This window comes from Macrobrachium nipponense, chromosome 4 (genome assembly GCF_015104395.2).
Source record: "Macrobrachium nipponense isolate FS-2020 chromosome 4, ASM1510439v2, whole genome shotgun sequence".
NCBI classification, from domain to species: Eukaryota; Metazoa; Arthropoda; class Malacostraca; order Decapoda; family Palaemonidae; genus Macrobrachium; species Macrobrachium nipponense.
In genome coordinates this window covers 77134054-77160538 of record NC_061100.1, presented here as the reverse complement: position 1 = coordinate 77160538, position 26485 = coordinate 77134054, and the positions used below count along the sequence as shown (strand labels likewise).

General features: G+C 42.6%; 1 protein-coding gene across 1 annotated transcript in view; it reads right to left on the bottom strand.

The window, feature by feature from the left end:
* Nucleotides 1–26485, bottom strand: part of LOC135210955 (methylmalonic aciduria type A homolog, mitochondrial-like) — a 70240-nt gene that overhangs the window by 5485 nt on the left and 38270 nt on the right. Inside the window, exons 2-4 of the mRNA XM_064243935.1 lie at nt 23744–23800; nt 23408–23568; nt 21954–22196 (exon numbers count right to left, since the gene is read on the bottom strand). Of these exons, the coding sequence (XP_064100005.1) occupies nt 21954–22196; nt 23408–23568; nt 23744–23800 (461 nt within the window). The remainder of the gene's footprint in view (nt 1–21953; nt 22197–23407; nt 23569–23743; nt 23801–26485) is intronic.

Genomic DNA, 26485 nt, shown 5'->3' with positions numbered 1-26485 from the left:
CAGTAACTACTATGGAGTCAGAACCATTCAGAAAGTTAATAGATGGGTGAAGAATAAAGCAAAAAGGACAGTGCAGCAGCATTATCTAATAAACATGATATTGTTATGATACAATAAAGTTTGTTCATACTTACCTGGCAGATATATATATAGCTGTATTTTCTGAAGTCCGACAGAATTTTAAAAACTTCCGACACACGCAGTGGTCGGTCAGGTGGTTAGTACCCATTCCCGCCGCTGGGAGGCGGGTATCAGGAACCATTCCCATTTTCTATTCATAATTTTTATTTCCACTGTCCCCTGAGGGGAGGTGGGTGGGTACTTGATTATATATATCTGCCAGGTAAGTATGAACAAACTTTATTGTATCATAACAATATCATTTTGTTCATGAAACTTACCTGTCAGATATATATATAGCTGAATCCCACCTTTGGAGGTGGGAAGGGACAGAATAGAAGGATTTTGGGAAACAAATGCATGCAGATGATTTACATCTTGGTTCCACCTGTTAGCATAGCTGACTTCGTGATTACTGTCACCCAAGTCTGCTTCTGCTTTACTAGAGTTGCCAGCGAGGTAGAGACCTATAAAGCTGGTGCACTCCAGATGATCTGTCAACGGGGGCGTGACCACAATGTGACTAGACCATATTGACCATACCATGAGGGCTAAGAAGTAAAATAAATATATATATATAAATATATATATCACCACCTGACCAACCTAGCCAAAGTTAAGGTGTGTTAACTAAGGCTTAAGAGTTAAGAAGTCGCCGTTGTCGGCGACTCAACAACTAAATTAAGAGCTCTTCCTAACCATTTTCTACAGGATAGGATGAGTGGTACTTCTTGCCCCCAAGATTGTGTCTGCAGACACGTATGGCCCTAGCGAGCAGCAGATCTCATATGCCTTCTTCACATCTCGCAGGGAGTGTGAATTGAACACAGAGTTGCTTCGCTAAAACATGGTACTCAGGATGTTGCTGAGTGCCATGCTCTGTTGAAATGCTTACGAGGCCGCGCCCTCACCTCGTGAGCATTCAGATAACAAGATTTCAATTCTTTGTGCAACACAATGAAGGAGCATTTTTTAAAAGAACTCCTTAACACTAAAGCCAGGGTGTTCTTCGATATGGGCAAGTCTGGTCTTTTTCGGAACACTGCAGATTGCCCGAATGACTTCGACTTTCTTGAGTTTTATGTAGATAAAACTTGAGAGACCCGAGAGGGCACAGACTCTCTCTGGCTCCTGCCCACTAACTTGTGCCATCCTTGCTTCCAAGCTCCTGGCCCAAGGACAAAACGGGTTTCCATTCTTAGGCCACAACGGAAGGCTTAGAGAGCACACCGCCTTGTGTTCTCTAAAGCCAAAACTTGTGACGATGGCTTAAAATTTCACTAACCCTCTTTGTCGTATCTAGGGTGGTTAGAAGAAGGCCTTCCTGATCACATACAAGAAGTTAACAGGTAGGAGAGGTTCGATGCTTTGACATCAAGAACTTCAGACTACGTCTAAGTTCCATATTGAAAGCTTCGATCTGGACATGCACAGTCACTACGTCTGTACTAAAGTCAGGTGACCGACCAGTTGACCAGTCAGACGAATCAAGGACACCAAGGCTGTACCCTGAAGACCATAAGGCACTATTCTTCGCTGAAGGATGAGTGTCTGGACTGCCTGGGCGATTCAATCTAAGCAAACCTTGGGGGTGTATCAACGCAACCCAACGTCGTCAGCGAATCAACTCCTGACTCAAGCTTCTGGTGCCAGGAGAAAGGAGCGAGGAGCAAAAAGGCGATTCAGTCCCGAAGGAAGAATGCCTGACAGTCCAACCTGGTCTCATGTTACACGATCATCGGGGGTGTATAAACGCAACCGACTTCGTCAACAAGAAACTCAGGGCTACTATATGTCGCCTGATCTCGCACGAGTGTCTGACTCCGAGAAAACAGGTGAGACAAAAAGTAGATGGTTGAGCGAGTTTCGAGATTCCACAGAACTCCACAAAAATCATGAAGGGCTTTGTTGTTTGACAGACGCAAATCTCTGAGCCCAAAGGCCGTCAACAACATATTTGCGTATTCTTTAATAGTTGTGACTGCCAGCTTATCCCATTCTTCAGACGGAAATGGAAGACGGTAATCTTATTCCTGTCAACATCTCGATAGTCTGAACGTAGTCAGACTCAGAGCGGAGAGGTTATAGGTACCTTTCGAGTTAGAGTAGACCGACTCTCTCGGAAAAGGTCCTTGGAAAGTGAACTAGGAAGTATGTGACCTCTGTGAATCCAGGATCCTGAAGGCCAACATGGGGCGATCAGCGTCATTGTCGCTCCCTGTGACGTCATAAATCCTCTTATTACATTTCCTAAGCGATTGAAAAAGGGGAAAAGAGACTAAACATCCATCCCCGTTCAATATCATAGGATGGCGTTTAATGGTACCGATCCCGGATCGAGAATAAGGGAGCAGAGAAGAAGAAGCCTTTTCGTCCTCAACATATCGAAGAGAAGAATGAAAGGGCGTCCCTAAAGTCTACACAACTCTCAACTTACTTCTAAAGAAAGATTCCACTCGGAAGTGAATAGTTGCTGCCGTCGATCGAGACGATTCGTACGGACTTTTGCAATCCTGTAACGAACCTGTAGAGGATCGTTACATTCTACGCCTGTTGTTATAATAGGCTCTTTCTCGTAAACTCGAACAAGGACCGAGAGAAGATACTTCTTAAGATATGAGAGAGCTGTGGAATATCAGAGTTGATCTGGACCACTGGTTCCCAAAAACTCGTTTCGAGGACTGGAGGGACTACCGAATCGCTTTTACTTCTTTCAGATTAAGATCCAGGACATCTGAAACCCTATCCAGATGTCCGGCACCTTCTTTCTATCACCTCAGGTGATAGACGCACTGAGAGATGTTCAGAATCATTCCTAGATCTTGAATAATATTTCAGTTTCCCGGTAGGAAAAAACTGTGGTCTGAATTGCAGTCTATTCGGGGAAACAAACTTCTTCAGGAAGGAAATGGTCCCCAGCAAGCTCATCCATTCCCTCCGCGAGTATGCTTACTTCCCTAATAAGGCTGCGCTTTGCCTAAGCAGGAGAGCATATAAAAGTGCAATGTTGCGGTAGACTCGTAGTTCCATACCGTGCGGTAACGAGCACCGAAAGGATTAAGAGATAACTCTGTTGAACATAGTAAGGCAAAACGAATGCAACGTTTATTCATTCACGTAAGAAATCCCCTCAATCTTAGGCTAAAGTCTGTGATTGTAGGACAGAGATACAGTTAGTCAATCAATCCCGCAGGAGAGACATAACCGTCAGCACAGAGATACGGTTAGTCAATCAATCCCGCAGGAGAGAGAGAGCCGTAACCTACAGAGCATGACAGCGCACGATCTGTTACTGGCTCGGTTGGACTGGAGGACAGACACAGCGTGACAGCAGCAGCCAGCAGCTTACGAACGTCGTCTCTTAACTTTATGTCTGGGTTGCCAGCTACCCTATTCTACGAAGAAATAGGTCCGTTATTTTTTGAGCAGAAAGACTCTCAAGCTGGTATATTTAAGCGAAACAGAAAACGCTAAATATATAGATGCGTTTGTGTCGTCAGAACACTACCATACAACGGTAAAAGATAAATCGGAAACTCCTGGAAGGCTGCAGGGAGTAACGATTAAATGTCCTTAAAATAGACAATAGACCTCTCGGTTGCCATCCGAAGAGGTAACTACAGCAAGCGTATATGACTTGAACCAACCAGAAGTAAAATAACGCAAGGCAAAATATGAAATTATATCACAATAAAGTTTGTTCATACTCACCTGGCAGACATATATATAGCTGAATTCGGAAATACAGCTACATACATATCTGACAGGCAAGTTTCATGAACAAAACTTAAGAGAATCGAAGCAGTCAGCTCAAGATTCTTATGTTATTGGACATAAGCGTTCATTGACGTAGTCTACAAGTCTATTTCTTGTACGAGTCTGCGAATGACGAATGAGAGCTCTTCCGAATCTTGTCACTAAGAGCTTATTCGCTTACGCAATATCAAGTTAATGAGATGTTTGTCAATGAGAACTAACCCATTTACGGGACAAAGAGATATTTTGTCAATGAGGGGATACCCACTTACTTGACAAAACGATAGTATATTGTCAATGGGGGAAAGTCACTGAATTGACAAAACGTAATCCAGGAAGTCGAGCATTTAATTTTTCCGATTCCCGTCTCAAACGAGGAAGGGGCAAGAATCCTGTTAAGAGACTGGGCTTACGGCAGGTAGAACGACGATGTTCAATTCGGCAGCGTAGTCCCGACTAGAAACTAACAAAATCTATCATCTGAAAAACCCTTTCAGATGGGCTAAAAAGCTTGCAAAATTATCCTGGGAAGAGGAAGAAACTCTCCAACCAGCTTCCTCTCCCGTATCACAACTAATGCCTGCTAAAGCTTAAAATTTATTGGCAGTATGGCAAAGGAAGTCCTGTCTTGCGCTTTCCTGAAGAGCGTCCTTTTGATGAGTGCCTTTGCAAGAATCCTACTGAACGTTGCCGAGAGTCCTGACGTGCAGGACATCGAGCCTTTATAACCCGTAACTGCCTTATCGCAAAGTCTTGACTGCGGTAGTGGCAACTTAAATTTATTGGCAGAATGGCAAAGCTTGCGGTAGAGCAAACGAGATCTTCCCTTGAGCTTTCCTTAACTCCATCCACCTATGCAAAAAGCAATATTAATTGACAGAGACCTCTTGAATTCACGAAACCCGATGTCTTGCTGGGTTTCGAAGAAGAAGTTGTCTGTTCACTTTAAGCTTTCTCCGAAGCACTGCCTACTTCACATTCTTTGCAGGTGAGGTAGAAGGTATCACCGAAGGTAGAGGTAAAAATTCTTTAGGCCCAAATCTGAAACAAGAGCTTGAAGAGTTCAACAGAAACGTTCAGCCAGGCGATACACCTGGCGTGCGCTGGTGCACGCTCGGCGTCCACTGGCGCGCGCTCGGCGTCCACTGGAGCGCGCTCGGCGTCCACTGGCGCGCGCGCTCGGCGTCCACTGGCGCGCGCGCTCGGCGTCCACTGGCGCGCGCTTGGCGTGCACCCGCGCGCGCCTGGCTTGGGCGTCCGCTCTCAAAAGCTTCCTGCTACTATGACTTCTTTTACGTATTTCTCGGTGGAAAGACGGACACGAGTTCAGGCGACGTTCGCCTTCTTACTTCTCACTTGAAACGCATAACGAGAGAGAGAGAGAGAGAGACGTGAAGCGTCCTCTTCTATAAAGCTTCTATTAGAGGGCGCGAGTCCTTCCGAAAGCTCCAACCCCTGCACGGGGAGGACGCTTCGGCGGACGAGAAGCAATCTTTCAGGATTCGTGCACGCGCACGCACTTTGGCAGTCTGGGGATTTTCATAGAAACTGCCGAAGGCACGCCAGATCGGCGTGGGGGTTCCTTGTAACCCTCCTTAGGCTTTCGACATGCTCCCTCCCCGGGTCCTGGGAGTCAAGCAGAGGTCCCGGCCTAGAGGACAAAAACGAGGGGCCGATCTGACGCACCCTCCACTACACAAGGGGTATCACTGCACTTCTGCACTTCACTTTTACTCTCTAAAGCAAGCACTTTCGATTCTAAGTTACGAATCGAAAGAGTATCAGAGAAAGGGCAATTCCTCTACAGACACTGCTTAGGGCCCGAAGGCAACAATGCAGGGTTAGGAGTAACAATTACAGAAGTAGCACTTCACAGCAATGAAGGAGAGCGAGCACCTCTCGTAGACATATTCATAGCCCGTAGGCCATACTACAGCGTTAGGCAAAATAAAGTCTACAGGAAGGTTAGCAGGTTCACTACCCTGACTTTTGTTACTGATTAATTGTGTACATACGAATCATATGTCTTCCTTACGGAATTAGACATGTTTACTGATTATTTGCGTACATACGAATCATACGTCTTCCTTACGGAATAGACAAAGTCTCACACTCCTTACATGACAAATCTCAACAAAGAAGCAAGACCCATACCCCTCGTACATACCAAGTGCGGATCTACCGAAGCTTTCGGTAGCCACACCCTATCTTTGCAGACAACCCCGTCTGAAACTAGCCTAACTAGATTCAGATATTTTATGCAAAAATGAATCAAATTCAAATCAATTTAAGATAGCGTATGCCTAGCCACAAATCCCACAAATCCAAGTAAATAAATCAAAAGACAATTAGGATACTTAGCAGCAATGATGTTTCCAAAATCCTAAGACGGAGGTACTGAAAACAGGTGTTTTCAGCACCGGCGACAGAAAAATTATGAATAGAAAATGGGAATGGTTCCTGATACCCGCCTCCCAGCGGCGGGAATGGGTACTAACCACCTGACCGACCACTGCGTGTGTCGGAAGTTTTTAAAATTCTGTCGGACTTCAGAAAATACAGCTATATATATATATCTGACAGGTAAGTTTCATGAACAAAATGTATAATAAAGGATTGTTTGGGGTAGATGTATGTGACAAAATGTTGTCTACCTACAAGCCAAGGCTGAGATCAAAGAAATGGTGGTGGAATATTTTCTTACAACTACTGAATCTCTCCATTGTAACTAGCTACAGTTCTACCAGCATGTGAATCCTGGCTCTCGTGTAACCCATAAGGATTTCAGGCATAAAGTAGCCTGTACACTGGTAAAAATCCAAACATCCAGCAACAGACAAGGGGAGTGCAATATAAGATAAATCACTTCCTTGAGCAATGATCTCAAGGTAGGTGCTATGTGTCTGTAAGAAAAACACCCACCTGAATTGCAAAGTGTGATAAAAGACTCCCATAAGAAGTGTAGTATCACATTCCACGAGAAGTTCAATTTGTTCTCAAATAATCAAATAAACAGCAAAGTAATCAATATTAATGGAACAACGTCTTTAAAACAATGTTATATTGTAAGATTTACACATAAATGCAGTTTTTTGTTAATTTTGGTAAAAATTTCTATTTTCACTTTTTATACTGAGACTGAACCCCCCAAGTGTCCAACGTTCCTATTTTGGGAATATCAAAAAACAATAAAGGAAATAATAAAATGAGGATTTTTGGTTTTCTCATCATAAAGTGCACCTAAACGAATAAGTTCTGAGATATTCATGCCTACGTACTCAATTAAATCAAACCTTAAAGGGATATGAATGAAATCACAGCTAAACTCAGCTATTTCTCTAAAACTGCTTGCCAACAGTAAGGTGGACAGACACAAGAAGTGACATTCTTACCTTAAGAACCAATGGTCTATAAGCCCACATGTAACAGGCACTCTTCGTAAACTAAGACAGTAAACTCAAGAATGGAGTGTCTAGGATTCATAATGATCACAAACTGGGCTATAATGGGTTGGTTTGTAAATCGAACAAACATGACATTTTTATGATAAAATAAAATTTTACTTATACTTACCAAGTAATTACATAGCTAAGTTTCTAGCACTGGCAGCTAAAATTTGGAACTCACTGTAGCAATCTTTTTTTGATTTGGGTATAGGTAACTAGTCCCACCCACTTTTGGGAAGAAGAGGAACAACTGAGCCAGTTACTTCAATTTGTTTATAACTAAGAATCCATGTGTGTGGAGCAGGGGGGCTCCCATTCTGTAATTAATTGGTAAGTATATGTAAAATTTTATTTTATCATGTAAATAGGATATTGTAATGATACAATAAAGTTTGTTCATACTTACCTGGCAGATATATATATACAGTGGTCCCCCCGTATTCGCGGGGGATGCGTACCAGACCCCCCCGCGAATAGTTAGAATCTGCGAATGTTTGGAACCCCCCCTCTAAAAATGCTCATAAACTGTCCTGGACATGCAAACACCAAAGTATCCCTTAAAGACCATCCTTCATCAAATATACATAAAATATCCTATTATGGTTCATATTAATCTTTGAAATATTATTAATACTATTTTTAAAGTAAATCTTACATTTTATGTTATACATAAATACTATACTATGTACGTACTGAATAACTTAGTTACGTATGTGAAAATAATTCAGTCCCCCCATAAGTATTCGGTCATGCACGTTTTCTTTCATACTGTTACTATTTGAGACATCCATTTTCTTTTTGTGAAATCACAAATACCAAATGTCTACTTAATTAAAGTATTATCCTACATCAAATATACCATTGAATTGGTATTATTAATATCATTTTAAAGTAATCTTAAACATTTTACCATTAGAAATATATAAACAGCCAATAGCAGAGAGCGAGAGGAGAGAGAGAGAGAGAGAGAGAGAGAGAGAGAGAGAGAGAGAGAGAGAGAGAGAGAGAGAGAGGGTTGTCCTTATTTAAGAGTGAAATGGATAGATTATTGTAGTTCTTTAAAATACTATCACATGTGAATTTTGAGATTAGTTATATTATTATTATTATTATTATTATTATTAGCAAAAATATTAATAAACATACACATGTACCATAGAAATTATCTCATATATATCAGCAAAAGAGAAAGAGATGGCAACACTGGATTTGACAGTTGGAACCCAGCCAACAAGCTGGCTACGCAACAAGACACGGGGTTACATAATTCTTTTTATTTATAAACTAAAATCTTGCTAATTCACTTTAGTATTTTCTTTAATGAATTTATATTATTGCTGTTTACATTAATATTGATATTTGAAAATTAGTAAATCATCATCCAAAAAAAATACATCGCTTTAAGAGAGAGAGAGAGAGAGAGAGAGAGAGAGAGAGAGAGAGAGAGAGAGAGAGAGAGAGAGAGATTATCGTAGTATTTGTAAAATACTTTCACATATGATTTTTGTAATTACAGTTATATTATTATTTTTATTATTATTATTATTTGAAAATATTAATAAACATATTACGCATATATGTACCATAAAAATCTCTCATCTCAGTAAAAGAGAAGAGAGAGAGAGAGAAGAGAGACGGAGGAGACGTAGAGAGAGAGAGAGACGAGAGAGAGAAGAGTGAGAAGAAGAGAGGAGAGGAGAGAGAGAGAGGAAATTTGATGCCACTTGATGACAGCAACAAATCAGCTCCTTCCCCCTCCGGTCACTTAACTTGATATGTATATCTGAGTTTTTTTTAGAAAGAATCTGACTGGGATTTCCTTCATTCTTCCATAATTTTTAAAATTTATAAGCAAAAATGTTACTAATTCACTATGGTATTTTCTTTAATGAATTGATATTATTGCTGTATAAATTAATATTAATATTTGAAAATAGTAAATCATTTATTTATCATACAAAAAAACATACATCTTTGTAGTAGAGAGAAAGAGAGAGAGAATTATTATTTTTATTATGTGATATTTAAACTTATTAAACTTACTAATACAGTATTAATCAAAATTAATATTTGAAAATTAGTAAATCATTTTTGTATCATAAAAATGTATTTAGTCATGAAAATAAACATCAAAATACACTAATTGGTGATTATTTTCGTCGGAAAATTCCGCGAATGGGCGAGTCCGTCCGCGAATAATTTCTAGATAGGTTCCAAAGAAAAACCCGCGAATGTGTGAGTCCGCGAATCCGGAGAACGCGAATACGGGGGGAACACTGTATAGCTGTATTCTTCCGAAGTCCGACAGAATTTAAAAAACTTACAACACATGTAGTGGGAGTCAGGTGGTTAGTACCCATTCCCACCGCTGGGAGGCTGGTATCAGGAACCATTCCCCTTTTCTATTCATATTTTTATTCCCACTGTCTCCTGAGGGGAGGTGGGTGGGTACTTTGAATATATATATCTGCCAGGTAAGTATGAACAAACTTTATTGTATCATTACAATATCATTTTGTTCATGAAACTTACCTGTCAGATATATATATAGATGAATCCCACCTTTGGAGGTGGGAAGAGACAGAATAGAATTTTAGGAAACATATGCATGCAGATGATTGATATCTTGGTTCCTTACCTGTTAGCATAACTGACTTCGTGATTACTGTCACCCAAGTCTGCTTCTGCTTTACTAGAGTTGCCCGCAAGGTAGTGACCTGTGTAGCTGGTGCGCTCTAGATGATCTGTCAACGGGGGCGTGACCACGATGTGACTAGACCATTTGACCATACAATGAGGGCAACAAAGCAATAAAAACACCACCTGGCTTAGTCTACCAAAGGTTAGTCCCACTAAACTGGGCTAAAGGAAGGGAGATCCGCCTCAGGCAGTCGACCCAACAACCAAAAACACACAACATTAAAACTCACCTAACCACTAAAGGATAGGATGAGTGTTACCTCCTGCCCCCAAAAGTGTCTGCGGCGACGTATGGTCCAAGTGAATAGCAATGTTCGTATGTTGCTTTCACCTCCTGCAGGTAGTGTGAAGTGAACACCGAGTTGCTCCGCCAAAAGGTGGCACTCAAAATGTCACTGAGTGCCATATTTTTGTGAAAGGCTACCGAGGTAGAAATAGCCCTCACTTTGTGGGCGTTCACTTTTAAAAGCCTCATATCACTGTCACTGCATGAGGAATGAGCTTCTTTAATGGTGTCTCTCAAGAAGAACGCTAGAGCGTTCTTAGACATAGGAAGATCTGGCTTCTTGACAGAGCACCACAAGTTACCAGAAGGTCCTCTACACTCCTTCGTCTTTTCTAAGTAGAATTTGAGAGCCCTGACAGGGCACAGGACTCTCTCTGGTTCTCGACCCACGATTTCCGTCAAACCCTTAATCTCGAATGTCTTAGGCCAAGGGTTGGAAGGGTTTTCGTTCTTTGCCAAGAACGTCGGGCTCAAAGAACAAACGGCATTGTGGATCTCGCTAACCCTCTTCGCCGTCACCAGAGCAGTTAGGAAAACCGTTTTTCTAGTCAGGTTTCTAAGCGAAGCCGTGTGAAGCGGTTCGAAATGGCTGGACATAAGGAACTTAAGAACTACGTCTAAGTTCCAAGATGGTACTTTCGGTTGAGGTACCTTCGTAGTCTCAAAAGACCTTAGGAGATCGTGAAGGTCTCTGTTATTGGCCAAATCCAGCCCTCTATGACGAAAGACTACCGACAGCACACTTCTGTAGCCCTTTATCGTCGGCACCGCCAGTTTCACTTCCTTCCTCAAGTAAAGGAGGAAGTCCGCTATCTGGCTCACAGAGGTTGAGGTGGAGGAAATGCCCTTCTTTCTGCACCAACTCCTGAAAACAGCCCACTTGGATTGGTACACTGCAAGAGAGGAAGCTCTCCTTGCAGTGGCCATCGCTCTTGCCACAGGTCTTGAAAAACCTCTCGCTCTGGCCAACTTCTGGATAGTCTGAACGCAGTCAGACTCAGAGCGGGGAGGTTTTTGTGGTACCTCTCGAAGTGGGGCTGTTTGAGTAGATCTGTCCTTGGCGGCAGAGTCCTCGGAAAGTCTACCATGAAGGACATGACCTCTGTGAACCAGTCGGTCGCAGGCCAGAAGGGGGCTATTAGTGTCATCCTCGTTCCCTCTGAAGCTGCGAATTTCCTCAGCACTTCCCCTAGGATCTTGAACGGGGGAAAGGCGTACAGGTCTAGCCCCGTCCAATCCCAGAGAAGGGCGTCTATTGCCACTGCTCCTGGGTCTAAAACCGGTGAGCAATACAGTGGAAGCCTCTTTGTTCTCGAAGTTGCGAAGATGTCCACGAGAGGACGTCCCCACAACTTCCACAGCTTCTGGCATACGTCCTGGTGTAGGGTCCATTCTGTCGGCAGCAGCTGACCTTGCCGACTGAGGAGGTCTGCACGGACGTTCTCTACTCCTGAGAAGAACCTCGTCAGGATAGTAACGTCGTGCGCCCTCGCCCACAACAAGATCTCCTTTGCAAGGTAGAACAGGGACCGAGAGTGGGTTCCTCCCTGTTTCTTGAGGTATGACAGAGCTGTGGTGTTGTCCGAGTTGATCTGCACGATCCTGTGAGAGACTTCGTCTTGAAAAAACTGGAGCGCAAGATGAACTGCTGCCAGTTCCTTGAGGTTTATGTGCCAGGACACTTGTTCCCCTCTCCAGGTGTCTGACACTTCCTTCCCCCCTAGTGTCGCTCCCCACCCCGTGGTAGACACGTCGGAGAACAACACTAGGTCGGGGCTCTGAAGCTTGAGGGAAACTCCCTCTGCAAGCTTCAACGGATCGAACCACCATCTTAGGTGTTCTCTCACCTCTTCTGAGATCTCCAAGATCACCTCCAGGTCGTCCTCGTGCTTCCAGTTGTCCGACAGGAAGAACTGAAGAGGTCTGAGGTGCAACCTCCCTAAGGAAACAAACTTCTCCAGCGAGGAAATGGTCCCCAGCAGCCTCATCCATTCCCTCACCGAGCATGATTCTTTCCCAAGAAAGGCTGACACTTTGCTTAGGCATTGTTGCTGTCGCCCCTGGGACGGAAAAGCCCGAAAAGCCACTGAATCCATCTGAATCCCCAGATAGACGATGGACTGTGAAGGGGTCAGATGTGACTTTTTGAAGTTCACCAGAAGTCCCAGGGACTTTGTTAACGTCAAAGTCGAGTGAAGGTCCTCCAGACACCGGGCTTTCGAGGAGGCTCGAATGAGCCAGTCGTCTAGGTAGAGAGAGATCCTGACTTTCGACAGATGAAGCCATCTCGCAATGTTCTTCATCAAAAAGGTGAAGACCATTGGTGCCGTGCTCAGTCCGAAACAGAGTGCCCTGAATTGAATAACCTTCCCCTTCAGGACAAACCGCAGGTACTTTCTTGACTGGGGATGGATGGGGACGTGAAAATATGCGTCCTGGAGATCTAGTGACACCATCCAATCCCCCGGTCTTAAAGCCCCAAGCACTGACTGAGGCGTCTCCATCTTGAACCTCTGCTTGATGACAAAGAGGTTTAGGTTGCTCACATCTAGGACTGGTCGCCATGCTCCCAACTGCTTCGGCACCAGGAACAGTCGATTGTAAAATCCCGGGGATTCCAGGTCGAAGACCTGTTCTACCACTTCTTTTTCGATCATCTGATCGAGCAGATCGAAAAGAACTTGTTGTTTTTCCCCCCGGTACGAGAGCGACATATCCCTGGGTGTCGTAGACAACGGGGGTGATTTCAGGAAAGGGATACGGTAACCCTTTTCCAAGATGTCCAGCGACCATGCGTCCGCACCTCTCTCTCTCCAGGCTTCTGCAAATAGCCGAAGTCTAGCTCCTACCGGTGACTGAAGGACTTCTTTTTCACTTCTTGCCCTTTGGAAGCGCAGGGGCTCTGCCTCTGGAAGTCCCTCTTCCTCGAAGGGCCGGTCTCGAGGAAGATCCACCTCGAAAGGGCTTCGAATTCTTTGAATTCGGAACTCCCGAAGAAGTCGAAGGGCCTGCAGTTCTTCGAGACAATTGGGCGAGGAGATCCTGCGTTGCTTTTTCTTGCAGACTGGTTGCAAGGTCCTTAACCATAGCCTGGGGGAAGAGATGATCCGAAAGAGGAGCAAACAGCAACTCTGCCTTTTGCGAGGGAGAAACTGATTTCGCAGTAAAGTTGCAAAACCGGGATCTCTTCTTCAAGAGTCCTGTGCAAAAATGCGTAGCCAGCTCCTCCGAACCATCCCTGGCGGCCTTGTCCGTACACGACATGACGCTGGACAGCTCCCCCAGGCTAATCGAATTGGGACTCCGAGACTGGGTATCTAGAACTCCAAGACACCAATCCAAGAAGTTAAAGACCTCTAACGTACGAAAGAGGCCTTTAAGGTGATAATCCATCTCTGTCGTAGACCATGTCACTTTGGATGAAGAAAGGAGGGACCTCCTCGAGGCATCCACAAGACTTGCAAAGTCTCCTTGTGCAGAAGAGGGAAGTCTGAGACCGACGTCCTCCCCTGTCTCATACCACATCCCTGCTTTTCTGCTAAGCCTAGAAGGCGGAAGAGCAAACGAGGTCTTGCCTTGAGCCTTCCTTCGCTCCATCCAATCGTGGACTTTGCAAAAAGCCCTCTTAGTCGAAAGGGACTTCTTCATTCTAACAAACCCTGAAACTTTGTTGACCTTCGAAGACGAAAGTTGAGAGGGGGGAGAGTGAGGAGCTGCAGGTTGAAAAGTGTCTCCGAATGCAGACTGAAGAAGGCGGGTCAAGACCTGGTAGTCTGAAGAGACAGGCGCAAGTGGTTGCTCATCATCAGCTTCTTCTGAAGCCCCGCTCACCTCACCTTCCGACACAGGTGAAGTAGGAGGAACTAGTGACAGTACAAGACTTTCAGGTCCAAGTCTTAAACTGGAACGCTGTTGAGAAGTCGAAGGTAAAGCAGACTCATGAGTTTCTTCCAAAGCCTCCGATACATGAGCTGGTAAAGGCGAAGAATGAACACGGTGCACCTCTTGAAGGCGTGAAGAATCTTAAGAGTGTCCTCGAACACGCACGGGCGTCGACGAGCGTTCACATCAGCGTCCACCCGAGCGTCAACTGGCGCGCGCCTGGCGTCCACTGGCGCACTCTTGGCTTCTACTGGCGCGTGTTTTGGAGGTCCAACTGGCGCGCGCCTTCGGCGTACCACTGGGCGCCCGCCTGGCGTCCACTGGCACTCGCTTGGCGTCCGGCCGAGCGTCCAGGTCAGGCTGAGCTTCAACAGAAGCGTCCAAAAAAAGCGGCATGCTCCCGACAGGTGTCAAGCTTACGAGCAGGAGCAACTGCCTTACGCGAAGAGCAAGAAACAACATCTTCGTACCCTCTAGAAAGCCGCTGGGGAGCCGCACGAACTCTAGAAGGCAACGATACAGGTGAAAGAGACGAGCGAGGAGATGGAGAGGGAGACTGCCTGGATCTCTTGACGGGCAGCCTGTCATCCTTCCTCCGACGACGTGGTTCCGTCTCTCTCTTGGAAATCACACAAGCAAGTTGTTGCTGTAAAGAGCGAAGAATCTTCTCAGTAGGAGAAGACTCCCTATCAGGAGAGGGGCTGATCCTGTGAGAAGGCGAGGGGCGAGGGGACGCCTTCTTCCTTCTCACAGGAACCGCCACTGAGCGAACTCTGGAGCAACTGGGGCGCTCGAAGGAGTCATCCTCTGATGACGCCCTACTCCTCTTCTGTGGCGGGAAGGCCGCGAAGGCACTATCAGGCGAAGACCGCAGATTAGCAGAAATCCCAGGACGTAAAGCATCCCGTTCACAAACGCTCCTTTTCAACGGGCGTGAATCCGACTGAGAGCTCCACCCCTTATGCGGGGAGGAAGCCTCGGATGACGAAAAGCACTCCTTGAGGAGGCGTGCACGCGCACGCTCCTTGGCAGTCTGGGTAGCGTCAACAGAAACTGCCGAAGGCACGTCAGATCGGTGGGGGTTCCCCGTAACCCTCCTTCGGCTTTCGACATGCCCTCTCCCTGAAACCTGGGAGTCCGGCAGAGGTACATGCCCTCTCCCTGAAACCTGGGAGTCCGGCAGAGGTCCAGGCCTAGAGGCGAAATGGGGCCGATCTGACGCACCCTCCACAACACAAGGGGCACTGTCACTGCACTTTGCACTTTAACTTTTGCATTCTAAGGCGAGCACTTTCGATTCCAGATTGCGTATCGACTCTAGAATCAAAGCAAGGGTATTACCCTCCACAGACACTGTTTCAGGGCCCAAAGGCGGCACTACAGGGTTAGGAGAAGTAACTACAACAGGAGGGTTAGTAGGAGAAACATGAACGCCCTGACGTTTACAATCTGAAACGCTCCTGGAGGAAGACCTCCTCAACCTATCACGCTCAAGCTTACGAAGATAGGTTTCATACGCCTTCCAAGCAGAATCAGAAAGACATTCACACTCCTTGCAGCCATTCTCATACAAACAATCATGCCCTCTACAACTCTTACACAATGTATGTGGGTCTACCGATGCTTTCAGTAGCCTACCTCTACATTCATCCCTACTACAAAACCTGGCGCTAGCCGTACTAGACCCAGACATCTTAGTTTTAAGAGAAATCAAGCCAAAATCTAATTAAATCCACAAGTAACGTGTGCCTAGCCACCGATCCAAAGTCAAAATACCAAAAAATCAATCAGGATACTTAAGCAGCCAAAAGTTTCCAAAATCCAAGACGGAGGTACTGAAAACAGATGTTTACAGCACCGGTGACAGAAAAAATATGAATAGAAAATGGGAATGGTTCCTGATACCCGCCTCCCAACGACGGGAATGGGTACTAACCACCTGACTCCCACTACGTGTGTCATAAGTTTTTTAAATTCTCTCAGACTTCGGAAGAATACAGCTATATATATATCTGACAGGTAAGTTTCATGAACAAAGTCATTTTTACATAAGTAACTTACTAAGTAATTACATAGCTGATTCCACACTGACAGGAGGTGGGGTATTTGGACTATTCTACCCCAAAACCATTATATAATAATGAATTTGTGAATAGAAAAAGGCTCACATTTTAGAAATACATGTTGCCTCCTTACCTTGTAAGAGAGCTGCTGCAGGGATATACTGACTCTGGTTGGCGCTCATCTTACATGGTAGAGGCTGGGTAGTTTGGCTCAGGTCGCCTGCTACCTTAGTGAGAGCTTTGAAACGAAGCTTATGGTCTAACGCTTGCAAAGACTAAGAACATAATGCCCCTGCCCAGGGCGTAATACCAACAAAGACCAGAACAATAATGTTCCCTATACCATAAAAACCAAATTCCAACCCTTAACCAAATACAACTGGAGGGTCTCCCAGTGTCAAGTATCCCCAGACTCCCAAAAACTCAAAACCTTAATTCAAGGCAAAAAAGGTAAGATGGGATGCTTCCTAGGCTCCCTTCCCCAACACCATGCCAGCCACTGATAAGGGGGCTAACATACTGCATTTACTGCACTACACTGTTCCTATCTCTTTTAGATAGTGTGATGCAAGCACTGACTTGCATCTCAAGAAAGTCGCTTGAAGAACATCCAAAAGGAATAGTTCTTCTTGAACATTAAAGAAGTGGAAATTGCTCTGATTTCATGTGCCTTTACCATGATAATAGGCAAACATTCCTCACCTATTTGAGAATGTGATTCTCAAATCTATTCCCTTAAGAAGAATGACAGGGCATTCTTAGAAAGAGGATATGAGGGATCCTTAACTGACATCCACAAATTACTGGAAGGTTCTCTAGCCTTCTCCGTCCTCTTCAGCTAGAACTTCAGAGCTCTCACTGGGCAGAGGACTCTCCTCTTCTTCAGGCCCTAGTAACTATGATAGACTCTTACTATGAAAGAAAGAGGCCAAGGTCTATTAGGATTCTTGTTTTTGGCGAGAAAATTAAGACAGTGAACAAATCGCATCTCCTTTAGAGAACCCGATTCTTCTATCCATAGCCTGTAGTTCACTCACTCTTTTTGCTGTAGCTAAGGCTATTAGAAAGTGTCTTCTTTGTCCGAGTCCTGAATGAGGCATCTTCCACTTGTTCAAAAGGGGGCCTGAAAGCCATTTTAACACTACATCTAGGTTCCAGGCTACTTTTCCTCTTTTATAAGTATCAAAAGATTTAACCAAATATGTGATGTCTTGGTTTACAGACAAATCTATTCTTCTATATCTGAAAACAGAGTTGAGCATAGGTCTATAACCCTTAATGGTAGATGCAGATAAGCCCCTGAATTCTCTGAGAAAAAGAAGAAAGTCTGCAATTCCTGTTAGCTCAGAAGACACAATACCTTTCTGTTTGCACCATGTGTGGAAGATTGCGCACTTATTCTGGTAAACAGCTGCAGAAGATTTTTCTTCATTCTGAAATTGCTCTTGCAGCCTTTTTTGAAAACCTTTTTGCACTAAGCACATAATTTGTTGACAGTTTGAATCCTGTCAGAGCAAGATGAAACCTCCTGAAGTGAGGTTGTCTGAACAAATTTGTCTTCTAAGGAAGCAATCTTGGGAGGTCCACTAGAAGTTCCAACAGATCTGGAAACCACTCTTTTGGTGGCCAGAACAGGGCTATTAATCTCATGGACACATTCTTGTGAGTTAAAAACTTGTTTAGTATATACCTCCCTTATCATCCTGAATGGAGGAAAGGTGTGAAGAAACTTGTCCATCCAATCCTGTAATATTGCGTCCATCGCCAATGCTAGAGGATCTGGTACTGGGGAGAAGACTGTGGGTAGTCAAAAATTTCTGTGTTGCAAAATGGTCGATCAAAGGTTTTCCCCACAACCTCCAAAGGGACTCACAGCCCATCTGATTTAGTGTCCATTCTGTCAGGATCACTTGATTTTGCCTGCTCAACTGATCTGCAAGGATGTTGAGTTTCCCTTGTACAAATCTTGTGAAAATTGTTGTCTGATTCTCCTTGGACCACAAAAGGAGGTCTCCTGCTGCTTTGCACAGTGAAGAGGAGTGTGTTCCCCCTTGTTTGCTGATGTATGCCAGTATGGTTGTGTTGTCTGAGTGCACTGCTACTGTTCTGTTGTACACTTCCGAAGCAAACCTCTTGAGACCTGAGTGAATAGCTTGTGTTTCCTGTGTCACAGGAAACAACCGAATTGGGCTGACTTTTTCTGTCCAAGCTGGCCCTGAGGTAGAACTGAAACTCTCTCATATGGAGTCTCCCTAATGACACGAACTGCTTTACTGAGGCCAAAGCCCCAAGCAGGCTCATCCACTCATTGGCTGAACAATGTTGTAGGGTGAGAAACTCTTCTATTGTCTGAAGGCAAGACTCCACTCTTTTGGGGGACAGAAAAGCCCAAAAAAGACAAGAGTTCAGAGTCATCCCCAAATAAACTCTCTTGAGATGGAACCAGTTGAGACTTCTGAAAGTTCATCAACAAACCTAAATCTTGAGTTGACATTAGCAGCGTTTTCCTTAGATCCTCTGTGCACTGCTCCTTTGTCTCAGAATGAAGGAGCCAGTTGTCCAAACACAGAGCCACCTTTATTCCTTCTAGATGCAGCCATCCTACTAGAGGTGCTAGAACCCTGGTAAAAACTTGTGGAGCCGTCGACATACCAAAACAGATTGCCTGGAACAAAAACACTTGTACTTGAAATACAATCTTAGATATTTCCTTGATTTTGGATGCAATGGAATGTGGAAATACACATCCCTCATGTCTATGGAGACTATCTAATCTCCATGGCGCATTGAAGAAAGAATGGAACGATTCATTTCCATGTGAAATTTTGTCTTTTGAATGAAGACATTCAGGGAGCTCACAATTACTACTGGTCTCCAACCTCCTGTTGGTTTCGGCACCAGAAATAGATGATTGTAAGCACCTCTGAGCTCTTCTCTCTAAATAACTCTTGCTCTCTTCTCGAGATGGGAATGTACTTTCCATGAGCTGAAAACTTCTTTAAGCCTACTGAGCAGGCAGTCAAGACAATACACTTCTTGACTAAGGGTTTTTTTTCAGGAATGGAACTAAATACCCAAATCTTAGTATTTCCATTACCGATGGTCCTGCACCTCTCCTGCTCCATACATCCCAAAATTGCTGGAGTTTGGCTCCTACTGGGGCACGGAGAAGATCACTTTCACTTTTTGGGTGCAGGTCTTGTTGATGTCCCCTTAATGGCTCTAAGTTGACATTTGTTCTTGGTTGATCTCTGTCTGCTATCACGAAATGGAAAAAGCTGCAAAGGCGACAACGTTTTCACACTAGTTGCAGTAGCTTCTTTCGGGTGTCTCGTGGAGTGAGCCAACAAGTCTTGTGTGTACTTCTCAAGACCTGTCACTATGTCATTAATCAATGACAGAGGGAAGGAACGCCAAAGCTCCCTCTTTTTCAACACCCCCATAGCATACAGGGAACCTATTTGTCTTGCTGCGTCCCTTACTCTCTTGTCCGCAAAAAATAAAGACATCAAGAAGTTCCAATTCTATGTCTGAAGGGAAGCTGGGATAGTCTTGAATCTTCTTCGCCAGGGCTCCTTTTGACTGATCCAAAAACCCAATTACCTCCAAAATCTTGAATATTTTTTCATAAAATGATCAAGGCTCTGCTGAGGAAAATGTTATCTTTGCAGCAGAAAATACCAACCTTCGGGCTGACTCTGTGAGACTAGAGAAGTCCCCTTGAAAGAAGGCAGAAACTCCCAAAGAAGGAGCTTCTCCAGTCACGTAGTGCACATACCTCCTAGAAAGAAAGTGAGAAGGGGGATAGCTAAAGCAAGCCTTCCCTTTTTCTCTCTCGTCTGCTAGTCAAATGTCAACTTCCTTATGAGCCTTCTTAACTGAAGTTCATCATACCATCTTAGGCAGTTTGGCTGAGTCAGGCATAATGCTTAACTGAAGCATTGTAGGAGAAACAGGAGCTGCTGGAGAGAAAAAGGCAGGATATGTGCACAGCAAAAACAGTAACGCTGGGCGCTCAGAAAAAGTTGGGAGCTTTGCCACCGGCTGGTGCTCTAGAGCCTCTGAACGCTGGGGCACTAACTGGCGCGCTTCTGGGACAGCTGCACTACTAGGCGCAGAAGAGCACTTACGTCTATGGACTGTAGGCGTGCTCCCAGGAGAGAACCTCTCTGGGCTATCCCAAAAACTGCACGAAAGTACAACCTCTTTAGGCTTCTTACACAGAATCACTGGCGCCGCAGAAGCGTCCGCTGCATACCTTTTCAGTGGTCTGGAAGTATCACTATAAAGTTATTGGCACCTCCTTTCCAAGCTGGATGCCTCAGAACTAGAGGAAAAACGGTGGCCTTCCACAAAGACACCTTTCCAGTGCTGTCTGCTGTCTTCACTGGGGATTTAGCAACAGGTAAGACTGAGGCCAACTGCCCGTGGGCAGACCCTACTGACCTCCCTTGGGCTTCCAGTATGGCTTCTCCCTGGTGCAGGAGAGTATGCCAAGGACCTTTGCATGTGAGAATCGGCGGGACGGACAGCCAGCTCGTCCACTTATGCTTCACTCACATCACTTTTGCACTCCATAAGCACTTTCACTGACTGACCTGAGTCACTGTATTGAACAATACTTTGAACTTACTGTCAAATTTACTTTCCAAGGCAGCAAAGGTGTTGGGGTTAAGAACCTGGGAGCTGGGATCAGGATTAGGAGGAATAATAGAAGGGCTGGGAATGGGAGAAATAGCAGGAACAAAGGCAATTGGAACCTCAACAGATCTATCTGAGTCCTAACTAGCAGTCAGTCTGTCTTGTCTAATACTAACCTTTCTTTATCTATCCCTTGCTAACTTAGATAGATAAAAAGCTTAAATCTTCCACTGCCTGATATCCCATCCCTCATTCCATGCAAGTATTATCTACTGAACAGTTTTGCTCTCTACAGTTAACACAAATTGTACAAGTGTCATATCTAGCAGAAGTTAATCTAGTCCTGCAGACCTTACTCAATAACGAGTGCTAGATACACTAGTGTCAAACATCATTGGTATAAGGGAATGTCAAAATCAGTAACTGAGTTAATTATCTAAATTAACTGACTAATCATCTAAAAATTATCAAGATTCCTGACTAAATAAATGTTGAATGGCTACCAAAAAACGAGTACTTCACTGATTTCCAGGAAAAATAGAAGAGAATTCAAATTCTGAACCAACTGCCGACTCACAACCTCATTGTAATTCTGCATTAACAAATTGAAGTACCTGGCTTAGTTGTTCCTCTTCTTCCTGAAAGTGGGTAGGATTAGTTACCAATAGCAAAAAAAAAAAAAAAATTAAATAAATATTGCTGCTGCAAATTCCAAATTTTTGCTGCCAGTGCTAGAAACTATTGGCTATGTAATTCCTTGGTAAGTTACTTATGTAAAATATGAATTTACCAGTATAATTAAAAAGAACTCCCATAGTAGATTATTCTCATTAATTACAATCCATGCTGCTCTACCTAGTCTGAAATTCATTACTTAGTGTCTACTCAGTCTTAAACCACCATATCAAGTATCAAGAAACAAATTACTGTAAGTTTGCAATATTCTTACCATAACCTCTCTAGTAAATAAGATTTCACTAGCATTGCAAAATAAGTGTAATTTAGGAATGTACAAAATTAAAATAACTTCATATCTTTTACAATACTAGTAGCACTTACTTCTTCAAATGAACATTTGCCTCCAACCTCAATGATAATCCGCTCAGCCCTTACAGGAGTAACATAGTGATCAATTGAGCCTTTACCACCACCCATACGTTTTCCTTGACCTCTTTTAGTTCTTGGTAACCAAGGTGAATCTATTCGCCAAACTGCAAACATCTTTTTTGTATTTATTTTTCGAGCTATACCCATTCGGATCATTTCAATGTGACCCCACTTAAGCATCCCTCCTCTTTTTGCCTGAAAAGAAAAATGCTTGTAAGATGTCCTTCCCAAGTATAAGTCTTTTTATCATGTCACAAAAGTTGCAAGTCACACTCCAAAGGATTCTACTTATAAACCTCTTCTGAGTAAAACTCCAGACTAGAAGCTTAGGCTTCATGCTTAGTCAGGCTAGAGAATGGTTAGGATAAAAAGTGGATCTTAAACCCACCCTGAGTTCCTACATTTCAGAACACATATATATGCATATCATTTTCTATGAACAGTAAAGCCCTGAACTATGAAGCTGTGGATATGCAAGTCATTTTTATACTTGGTAGAGTAGACCGTCAAAATAAACACAAGTTATAAACCGTCATATTATTCAAACAAATATTCACCTTCAACCTATAAAGTATTCTAAGGGAAGTCACCTGACTCTTCAGGGCCTAGGCTGAGATCTGTCATGACTAGATAATTAACTTTGCTATGACATGAAAAACTATTTCTCACAAACTACCTCTTTTCCTTAAGCATATCAACATCAAAATGGAGTCATAAGGCTACGGTCCTGGACAGGTGCCAAATCTCTTGGTTTTCATATTCAATATAATCAGTTAACAACAATATTAAGGAGACTCTTACTGGGCTAACAGCCCACACTGATACAACCGACTCATATTAAAGTTATTACATACCATAAAATATACGTACTTTAAGACTGAAAATAAACAATGCTGTGTTCACATGTGGTCTACTTCAATTAAAATTGCCCCACACATATAATTCTACAAAAAAATATGAGAAATAATTCTCTTTTAAAGGCAATAAAATGAAGAACAATAATCACAAACCTGTCATTTAAAGGAACTAAAGGTTATCAAAGTGTATGAAAAGAAAGTCACAGAGCAGCATATCCAAGGATTACTGATTTCCAAAGAGGTAATGTGGGAAGAGGTATCCTAACAAGTGTTCCTAGTACCTAAGATGAGAAGGAGAAATTTTCCCCCAAGTTCATGAATACAGTGATCAACATAATACTTGCAGAGCAGAGAGAAAGAAGAGAGGAGGGAGATCAAGAGATGATGTGAGAGAATCTTAATCAAACTGCAAAAATTCATTTGCATTGCTTCTACCTACTATTCTTCACCAAGACTGAATCTGCCTATGCTCAGTAAAAATACTTTACAAAATCAATGTAAAGCAAACAATTTACAGTACTGCCTTTAAATAATTCATACTATACTTACAATAATTGCATATTGTCCATGCAATAGATCTCTCTGAATTTCTTCCTCCCCTTGAATTAGATCTATTCTTCTTGTCATTTTTGGGGCTCTAACACCAGGGGGATATTGAGGCACCTTTTCAAGAAAGCGCAATTTCTGTCGTTCCTTAGGTATGGTGATGTCTGATAACAATGAAAATCTTTAATGTACTTTGCAACTTACACAATATATGGTTTAAACATCTCTATGTCACTGAAATATATGCTAACCAAACAATTTTCACATAAAATAGAAACTAAAGGAAAGCTGAATTTGGTAAGACAAACAAACAAAAACTTATTTAGATGCAGTACTCACGTTCATAACTTGGAGGCTTGGGGAAGTTCTTATACTCTGCCTTTTGTATCCATGTGCCTTGTATGAAACAGAAAAATTAGAAGCAATTAAAGATGGCAAAAATAAAACACACCAGACACAACCCTGAGGTACAATTCAAGTTGACTACTTGCTACTCTAACAATGAGCAAGAATATTTCAAATTTTCCATGCAAATGCCCAGTCACAACATACATATTTAACTCTAGTTAGGGGAAAAATTAAAGAGAGCATTACTGACTTCAAATATTTTTTGTCTGTCTTTTCACCTACACTTTATACAGTAATAGCTAATGCATTATGTTACAAAACTGGCTCCAAGGTTAAATACAAACTCATCTGGTATTCAAAAAAAAAAAAAAAAAAAGAGAGAGAGGAGTAATGCATTAATTACAATGGTGAGTTAAGAAAAACTGAGGAACTGAAGGTAAATGCCTATTGCACTTTAAATCTTATAGGAAAAATAGAGCATTTAAGTTAATAAAGACAATCTCACTATAGTTGTACAGGAACTAATGAATTGAATTTTGCCTTTTGTGCAATGTACTTCTTAAAACAAGAGCCCTGGTATGCCACTTTCTCTTGAAATAAAAGGAAAGCAGTGAATATTCTGAAATCTAGGATTTCATAAAAATGGTGTTACATGCAGTTATTTGCATTGTGTTGTGCATGTTTCAGTTTAACCATTTTGTGATTCTGAACTGCAATGCAGTGGTCCCCCCGTATTCGCGGGGGATGCGTACCAGACCCCCCTGTGAATAGTTAGAACTCGCGAATGTTTGGAACCCCTATAAAAATGCTGAAAACAGCCTATTTTGTTAGTTAAAACTCAAGAAAAACCACTAAAAATTTTCATACTTGGTTTTTTTAATAGTTTTATCACAAAAAGTGCATTTTATAATGAAATTGATAAAAAAACCAGGAATTTGTGGATATTTCTCATAGAAAAATACCGCGAATGCGCAAATTTTCCGCAAATAATGCAGGGAAACGTTCCCGAGAGGAATCTGCGAATGTGTGAGTCCGCGAATCCGGAGAACGCGAATACGGGGGGCCCACTGTACCATCCTCATTTACTAAGGGTTGTAGAAAACATTTTTTTAAAAAGGAGGCAACATGGTGTCCCAGAAGCAATTTGATGTACTGTATATCTACAATTGCTGATATCTTCAAGGTTAAATCAACACTATGATACTATATCCTCCAATAAATTCTGATTTGACCTGCTCTACTAATGCCACCACTTCTTAGTTCTGTTCAGCATCAATAATCTAGATGTTGTGACACCAGTTTTAATAATAGTATACACCATTCATTCATTCATTCTTAGTTCTGTAGCTTTTGTTTCTATAAGCATTAACAAGGACAGGTGATCATGGCATCTGTGAGCTATTTGAAAGAGTTCCATACTTGATTCCCATAACAATTTTGAGATTTACCAAGAAATCTCATAACTTCACTCAAGCAGGAATTTCTTGACTTGTTCCAACAAAATTGGTTGAATCTGCTTTTGAGGCCCCTCAAATGGTAAAAGTAAGATCATCTTCGACTCTATCAGCATGTTAACAAAATTAAGAGCATTTGAACTGAACATCCAAGCCTGATATGATCATATGACCACAATACAAATGTTCACTTCTATATCTAAATGAGTCTGGTTCTTAAGTACAATAAGGACTGTCTTATGGATCAATTAAGCACTGAAAAAATCCTTTCTCAAACAGAAATAATGAGAACAAAATTCTATGATGAAATGAGCTATTCAGATTAAAGGCTGATCAACTTGAACTAAAAGTTTTGAGTAAATTAGTCAAGTGTCAAACTCAACTGACATGTTGGGCAATACTGCAGCTCCTCTCCCTCCAAGTGATAGTTTATGAAATGAGTCTAATGCTCTTTTGTTCTGAACAAAGAAATTCCTTGGAACACCAGTGTGATAAGAATTGATTTATTAGTTTATTACTTGGTAATTTATGAATTTTATATACTAGTTTGTTTTGCTTCAAATTGAATAAAACACTCTTACTATTAAGGCATTGGTACCATAAACAAATATTTTTCACAATTCTGGGCTGTGAAAGTTGTCCAAGACCAAACAAAAGGCATCTTAATAAACCATCACCAAAACTGGTGCAATTCCGGATGAACCATAATCAAACAGCTGTACCCCTACTTGAGAAATCATGTGTCAACCTTAAAACTGACACCCATGGACATTATTATTTTTTTTGTCACAAATCAATAACATCAGAGATGTTTTCATTCCAGCAAAATCTGCCAACATGAGTGCTCAAAATCATTATAAATGTTTTAATGTCAAATTTTCCCTTGAAAGTTTTCTCTCCCCCTTAATTCCTAACAGGCATGGACTTTGTTTAGCCCATTTTTCTAAATGTTCCTGGGCCTCCCTACAGGTCTTCATTTTGCTATGTACGTATTTCTATACCAACTGCTTGTCTAAACCATATCAATCTTTGATATCTCAGTAATTTTGCACCTTCTTGAAGCTAAATTTCTGCACCAATTCCTAATTCATAATACAATCTTTTCACTGTACTCCAGCCATGAATCTTACCATTATATAGTGATACCTTTTCAAAACTCCATTTTCCTTGTCAGTCCCCATGCTCCTGTTGTACAAAGTAGTACTGTATAAATAGGTGGCATTACTTACTCTTCATAAGAACTTTTCTTTACTAGGATATTTTCATTCACCAGTAATGT